The 7,009-nt window shown below is 56.4% G+C and overlaps 1 protein-coding gene, 2 long non-coding RNA genes and 1 other non-coding gene across 7 annotated transcripts; 1 reads left to right on the top strand and 3 right to left on the bottom strand.

Annotated features, from left to right (window-relative positions):
* Positions 1–316: 316 nt before the first annotated feature.
* METTL26 (methyltransferase like 26) lies at positions 317–1,986 on the bottom strand. 4 transcript variants are annotated; one of them, XM_081558361.1, is made up of 6 exons: positions 1,722–1,986; positions 1,398–1,560; positions 1,173–1,232; positions 762–829; positions 594–672; positions 317–514 (listed from the first exon to the last, which is right to left on the bottom strand). In XM_081558361.1, exons 1-6 carry the CDS (start codon positions 1,916–1,918, stop codon positions 467–469), a joined length of 615 nt encoding a protein of 204 aa, XP_081414487.1. In that variant the 5' UTR covers positions 1,919–1,986; the 3' UTR covers positions 317–466. The 4 variants fall into 4 exon arrangements, with proteins under 4 accessions (XP_081414487.1, XP_081414488.1, XP_081414489.1 ...); XM_081558362.1 differs by lacking the exon at positions 1,173–1,232; XM_081558363.1 differs by lacking the exons at positions 762–829; positions 1,398–1,560.
* A 490-nt stretch (positions 1,987–2,476) lies between these two features.
* Positions 2,477–2,547, bottom strand: TRNAG-CCC (transfer RNA glycine (anticodon CCC)). The gene has a single exon. It is a non-coding gene; the product is annotated as a tRNA-Gly (tRNA).
* An 86-nt stretch (positions 2,548–2,633) lies between these two features.
* Positions 2,634–6,013, bottom strand: LOC145532740 (uncharacterized). Its single transcript, XR_014073503.1, has 2 exons — positions 4,086–6,013; positions 2,634–3,644 (listed from the first exon to the last, which is right to left on the bottom strand). It is a non-coding gene; the product is annotated as an uncharacterized LOC145532740 (long non-coding RNA).
* Positions 2,636–6,083, top strand: LOC145532738 (uncharacterized). The gene is made up of 2 exons (XR_014073501.1): positions 2,636–2,828; positions 5,809–6,083. It is a non-coding gene; the product is annotated as an uncharacterized LOC145532738 (long non-coding RNA).
* The last annotated feature ends 926 nt before the right edge of the window (positions 6,084–7,009 follow it).

Here is a 7,009-nt window from a genome sequence, read left to right as displayed (position 1 = left end):
CGACCTGTAGGTGCTGGGGGCCCTGCCCCCACATGCGCACGTGGCTCCGCTCTGAGATCAGGAGGGAGCACCAGTGAGGACCAGCCTGGGAAGTGGGTGACCAGGCAGTCAGCTCGGTCCTGCCTCAGCATTCCTGGGGCCTTTCTCCCTCCGTCCCCTCACTGCCCGAGGGGAACAGCAGAGTCTAGGATACCCCCGAGTCCTGACCCACAGGCCAGACCTCTTCTGTGCCCAGTAGGGAAACCTCAAAGACAGAGACTGCCCACAGGCACCCTGCAGGGGTGCTCCCAGGAGATGACATGGGAGATACCAGCAGTGGGGCAGCAGGAAAGACTTTATTCTCAGGTTCTCAGCACCCCTGTGGCCACTGGTCAAGAATCCCCAGTCTGGGCAGGGCCATGCCCCGCAGTCTGGCCCAGGGCAGCAGGGGCTTTGTCCAGGAACACAGGCATCGTGGAACAGGGAGTTACTGTTTCCGGAAAATTAGGCACTTGTTGTTGGCTGGCATGTCCACCTGGGGGAGATACTTGGGCTGGAGAAGCTGCTGCTGGTCCCCAGGGAGGCTGCCCGTGACCACAGTCCTCTCCACCTACCATCCTCTCCAGGAGCAGGCCGCTGGCGTGGCCCAGGTCCTTGAGAAGGGAGGTGTCCCGCAGCCCCCATTCGGGGTTCCTGTATGAGGGGAGGAGGCAGGTTAGTGGCCTGGGGGTCACTCAGCCCACCTGCCCCCCAGCCAAGCCCCCTACCCACCCAGCTCTGACCTGCATCTGAGACTCAGGTCAAAGTCCACGTTACTCTGGGGAGAAATCTTCCCGTTGACAGCATAGGCCTGTGGAGACAGGGGACACTATTCTGCCCACTGTCCACAGGCTTAGCTGTTCCCCAGCCAGGCACTGTGCACACTTGCAGGATGGCACCCACAGAATGGAAAGGACACACCCCTCAATGCCCCCCAGAGAGGGGACAGTGGAGGACAGTGCTGAGCAAGTGCAAGTGATGAGAGTGCTGGAGAGCAGAGGGCTTCAGTGTGCTTCAGTGCTGACAGGAACCTGGAGGGAAAGGCAACTGAAAATACCAAGACGAGAAGGCAGTCCAAAAAGGCCTGGACAGCCAAGGCCGTCACAGCCAAGGCCGCCTGCCTGGGGAGGCCCATCTCAGGCAGGAGCACTCACCCCATAGGTGATGAGCACAGCCTTGGGTTTGAGCAGGTGTCCTGCTGCTCTGAACAGGCCCTGCGGAGGGGGGAGGCAGGACAGCTGTGAGGTGCTTTCCCAGGACCTCCCCCGGCCTGATACAGGGCAGATCTCGGGCATTCGGCTCCCTCCCAGTGCAGGAAAAAGAGTGCCGCATGGCACAGGTGGGTGGCCCCTGGGTGGTTCGCCCATGCTCCCACAGACCTCGGTGCAACTCAGGGGGCTGATGTGGCTCATGTTGATGCAAAGCAGCAGGTCCAGCGACTGCGGCAAGATCCCGCCCCACTGCTTCCAATCCCAGGTCACGTCCAGGTACATCGGGGCCTTCACGTTGGGCAGCCCGTGGGCCTGAGTGGTGGCCAAGATGCTGTGGGAAGACAGCCCGTGGTGGGGGTGGCCTGTGCAGCCTTTTCTGAGCCCCTGCAATCCTGCTTGGGAGAGGCTTAGAGGAACCACAATAGCGAGGGGGTCCAGGGCAGCGGGACAGTGCCCACTTTCACCCGCAGTGTCCCCACCTTCCCGCCGCACCTGTCCAGGCAGCGCTGGTCCACGTCGGACGGCTGCCACTCCGCATGGGGGAAGGCTCGCGCGAAGTGGGCTGTGTGCTGGCCCGAGCCCGAGGCCACTTCCAGCACTCGGACGCCGCGCTGGGCCGAGTCCAAGTACTGCCGCAACACCTGCAGGATGGGCTCCTTGTTCCGCTCGGCGGCCGCCGCAACCAGCATCTCTCCAGGCCCCGGCGGAGAGCGCCTTAGCGAGTTCGGCACAGCCGGGAGCGTCGGGAGCGGTTGTCAAGCACCGCGGCGCCCGTCGGGAGTGGTAGTCAGGCATGGCGAGGGGGCGTGGGCTGTGGCCTGGCCGCATTGCAATTGGCCTTCCCCCTCCACGGACTACAATTCCCAGGACGACACGCGCCGCGCCTTAAAGGCACCGCAGTCCCGCGAGGCGCCGCGATCCACGGCCTCGGGACGGGAACCAGGAGGCAAGCTTGGATCGCTAGTTTACAGGTGTCGATTGGCTCAGCACCCGGTGGGCGCCGCGATCCACGGCCTCGGGACGGGAACCAGGAGGCAAGCTTGGATCGCTAGTTTACAGGTGTCGATTGGCTCAGCACCCGGTGCCCGTGGCTGTCCTAGCACTTTTTCATAGTGCTTGTTACTCCGAAATTGTCTCATTCGTGTCGCACGGGAATGGATTCCTCCCTCTTGTCTGGCTTTCTTTTTTTTTTTTTAATTAAATCCCTCGGGGGTTTTGGGGGGTGGAAAAATATGAGAAGCGTAACCTGCGCCGCCCGGGAATCGAACCCGGGTCGCAAGAATGGGAATCTTGCATGATACCACTACACCAGCGGCGCGACTGACGGTTAACGTATCCGCCAGACTTAGGAAATTGTGACGCAAGCCCCGCCGCCCAGCCCTGGGCGGAGCCGTCAGAGCGTAGGCGTGGCTGCGGCGCGAGCAGCAAGGCTGGGAGCACTGGACTTGAGGGGCGGGGTGCGTGAAGCCGGGGGTTCCGCCGAGTCTCTCGGGCACCCAGCACTCAAGGAGAAGGAGCGGCGATGAGGGACAGGGTTTCTGGCTGACTGGATTGAACTGGCGCCGTGGAAACTATAGCAACCGCGGCATTCCGGAAATTGTGGGTACGGGGCAAGGGGAGGGCCTTCGCGGTAGGACTGGGCTGCTGTCTGAGGGAGGCCGCGGGGCGGAGCTCCCTGCGGTGGGCGGGGCGCGGCCCCTGGAGGGGTGGGCCGCCTGCAGAGACGAGCCTGTACTGCTCAGGGCGTCTCTGTGGCCCTGCGATAGGCAGTCCAAACCCAGGGTTCACGGGTGTTGAGGGGTCGGTGACCTCTGAGTCTCGTCGGAGGCCGGTTTGTGTGTTCGACCGCTCTTCCCTGGTTGTCTCGGGGCCCGTGTCTCGGAAAGGGCCCTCTTAGCAGGCGTGAGGCGGCGCTCAACACTCAGGTCTAGCTTATCTCCTTTGCTGGGCGATTTTTCTTGGGCGAGACGCTCCCTGCCCCCCACACACACCCAGGGTCGCTCCGACAAGAAGCTCTGCGAATGGCGCTGACCGGGCTTTAGTCTGGGGTTGCTCTCTCGGGGGCATGCAGTGTGAGACCAGAGACTACAGTATGAATGTGGTCAGACGGGGAGGACAGCCTTGTCTCTTAGGGCCAAGAGGGGGTGTAGGGTTGACCAGTGTGAACACAAGGCCCCTGGAAAAGTTTCACTCAGTGGGCCGGCCTCCAGACAGCCTCTTTAGTATTCAGCGTTACCACCACACTTTTTTCTTAGCCGACTTTCTCATTTCATAAGCTTTCATAACCTGATTCACTTTTGCCTCAAGTCCTGGTTTGCTGGGGCTTCCCAGGTGGTGCCAGTGGTAAAGAATCATCATTGTCAATGCAGAAGATGCACGAGACATGGGGTCAATCCCTGAGTTGGGATAGATCCCCTGGAGTAGGAAATGGCAACCCACTCCAGGATTCTTGCCTGGAAAATTCCACGGACAGTGGGGGAGGCGACACAACTGAGCAATGCACGCACGCCTGGTTTGTTGGGTATTTTCTGCGTCTCCAGGTGGACAAGAGGTGTCCCTCAGTGTGAATCTCTGCCCCCCACCCGTGATGATCAGTGGCCAGCTGGGGCCTCTCCACCCAGGCCTCTCAGCCTCCTTGCACACTCTACCGGCACAAAGCTTCCTGGCATTCCTGAGCCACCCTGTGAAGTTATCATACAATAAAAAATAGAGGGACTTCTTTGGTAGTTCAGTGGCTAAGGCTCCTCACTCCCAATGGGAAAGAAAGTGTTAGTCGCTCAGTCAACTTTTGGTGACCCCCATGGACTGTAGCCTGGCCAGGCTCCTCTGTCCATGGGATTCTCCAGGCAAGAATACTGGAGTGGGTTGCCATGCTCTCCTCCAGGGGATCTTCCTAACCCAGGGACTGAACCCCATCTCCTGCACTCAGGAGGCGGATTCTTTACCGCTGAGCAATGAACTAGATCTCACATGCCACAGCTAAAGAGCCTGCATGCTGCAATGAAAATCAAAGATCCCCTGTGCCGCAGCAAACACCCAGACACAGAGCAGCCAAAGAAACTTAAAAAAAGAAAGAAATGCATATTTGGTCTTCATCCTGATTTCTGAATAGAATTCTTAATACCCTGGGATTTCGTAAGTGAAGGGGTGAGAGGAGCATCTGTTATGCATAACAAGCCCCTTTCAATCTCACCTGGGTTCACACCAGACAGGTGACAAGTCGGGGGGAGGGGGCGGGGGGCCCGGTTGCCAGGGGAAACTTCAGTCCCACTCCTGACCTCTGACCTCCTGGGGTAGGGGGCTGGAGACACAGCTAATCTCCAATGGTCCAGGATTAACCAGTCCTGCCCATGTGATGGACCTCCACTCAAACCCCAAATAGAAGGGGTCAGGGAGCTTCCAGCCAGTGAACGTGGAGGGCTGGGAGGGTGGCTCCCAGGGAGGGTGTGGGGTTCTGCACCACTTCCCACACCTTCCCTGGGCATCTCCTGCATCTGTTCCAGAGTTGTGTCCTTTGTGGTAAACCAATAAGGTAAGCAAAATGCTCCCCTGAGTTCTGTGAGTCATTCTAGCAAGTTACAGGACCCTGACTTACAGCTGGTCAGTCACAAATCCACCTGTGATGCAGGAGCTGCAGGCAACACTGGTGCGACCCCTGGGTCAGGAAAATCCCCTGGAAAAGGGGATGGCAACCCACTCCAGTATTCTTGCCTGTTGTGTTGTGGGACTGAGCCCTGAGCCTGTGGATCTGTGTGGACACTGGGTGGGTGGAGTTAGAATCTATTTAGATTGTAGGATAACCAGTTGAGGTCCAAAGAGAACTAGAGGATTGCCTAGTAAGAAAAGCCCAAACTCTTTATGTCAGAGGTGTGTCCTGTAGGAGGGAGGGAGCCTTCATGTTGTCATGTGCTGCCCACATGCCCGGCAACATCTTCCATTTAACAGCCCTTGACCTCAAGTTGCTCTCTGCCTGCCGTTCATCCCTCTGGGCTGGATTCTGTGTGAACTGACACCTGCCCTCCCTCACACTCATCAGGCTCAGAGCCTGGGGCAGAGGCAGAAGCAGCTGGACAAGGCAGAGCAGTGGGCTTCGCTGCAGTATGCGTGCGCATGTGTGTATGAATGCATGCATGGGAGCACCTGGGAGCTGTGTGAACGTGTGTGGAGACACACTTTCCATGAAGTCCCGGATGTATGTCAGACTCTGAAGCCCCCCAGAAGATGCTGAACATGGGACCCCTGGAAGCGTCCCACACCTGGGCCTGCGCTCAGTGCTACCTCCTGAGGTGGTGTCCTGCGGGTTACTGTTGGAGCCAGAAGGGCCCTCTTGGCTACTCCTGCTTCCCTACAAAGGGAAGCAGTGCCGCCTCGTGATGTCCAGAGCCAACAGCTGCATCCAGCTTCCTTCCTGAGGTCCAGGCCGAGGCGCCCACCACCTGCTGAGCTCGCTCCCGAGCCCCTCAGTGTGTACCCAGGGGGCTCACCCACTACTGATTCCCTCAGTATATTGATTTTCCAGAGCTACAGTGACAAATTACTCCAAAGTGTAGTGGCTCCAAACAAGTTTCCTTTCTCACAGTTCTGCAGGCCAGAAGTCCAGAATAAAGATGTCGGCTCTCCAGCGGCCCTACCGGAAGCTCTTTCGTCAGCATAGCTTCCTGCTCCTCTGTGGCTCCAGGCGCTCCCAGGCTCGTGGCTGCCTCCCTGCCATCTCTCCTCTGGGTCTCTCTGTGTCTTAATATCCCTCTCCTTTTTATCTTTATTAAAAATTTTTTTTTCTTTTTTAAGTTATGAAAGTATGATAACACATTTACAGGATACTTGGAAAATATAAAGTTACATAAAGTTCCACTATATATGACAATTATTATCTTAAGTAGATAAAGTAAGATTTTTAGTTGGAGTTTCAATATCAAACTCTTCGAAATTAATAGAATTTAAAAAATTAATAGGATGAATAGACAAGTAGAAGGATAGAGTAGACCTGAAAAGCACTATTAACCAATTTGACATAGTTAGGATTTATACAATTTTCACACAATGGGAAGATACGACCTTCTCCTTTCCCAAGGACAGGCTTCACTGGATTTTAGGGCCCTCTCTAGTCTAGGATGACCTTATCTCAAATCCCTTGCTTTAATTATATCTGCAAAGACCATTATTCTAAACAAGGTCATTTTCTGAGGTTCCAGGTGGTGTTTCTTTGAGGGGCCACTGTTCAACTCACTGTACTTGGGTGTGGGAATGGCAAGCCCTGGGAATTCCCTGGCAGTCCAGTGGTTAGGACTCGGTGCTCTCACTCCCAGGACTGGGGCTCAATCTCCGATCAAGAAACTAAGATCCTACAAGCTGCAGCCAAACAAACAAAAAGGGATGGGCAGTCCCTGGACATTTGGTGGCAGGTACGGGAGCATCCTGCCAGAGCTTTTCCTGGGGCCACTGACCACTCTTGGTTGGCAGAAGCCCATCCTCCAGTCTGAGTTGGTGAGGGCATGAACTTCAGATCTGCAAAGTGACTGAGGATGGCTGAAAACTTAAACTTCCTCCTCTAATATGAAATTTCAGTATCATATTTAGAGCCTTTTAGAAGAGAAAGTCTGGAGCAGGAACTGGCAACCCACTGCAATATTCTTGCCTGGAGAATTTCATGGACAGAGGGGCCTGGTGGGCTATAGTCCATGGGGTCACAAAGAGTTGGACATGACTGAGCGACTAACACACACAGAAGAGAAGGGCTTCCCCAGTAGCTCAGCGGTAAAAAATCTGCCTGCCAATGCAGG

This window comes from Giraffa tippelskirchi, chromosome 13, assembly GCF_054371585.1.
Source record: "Giraffa tippelskirchi isolate mGirTip1 chromosome 13, T2T-mGirTip1v1.2.pri, whole genome shotgun sequence".
NCBI lineage: Eukaryota > Metazoa > Chordata > Mammalia > Artiodactyla > Giraffidae > Giraffa > Giraffa tippelskirchi.
This window is presented reverse-complemented; position numbering and strand designations above follow the sequence as displayed.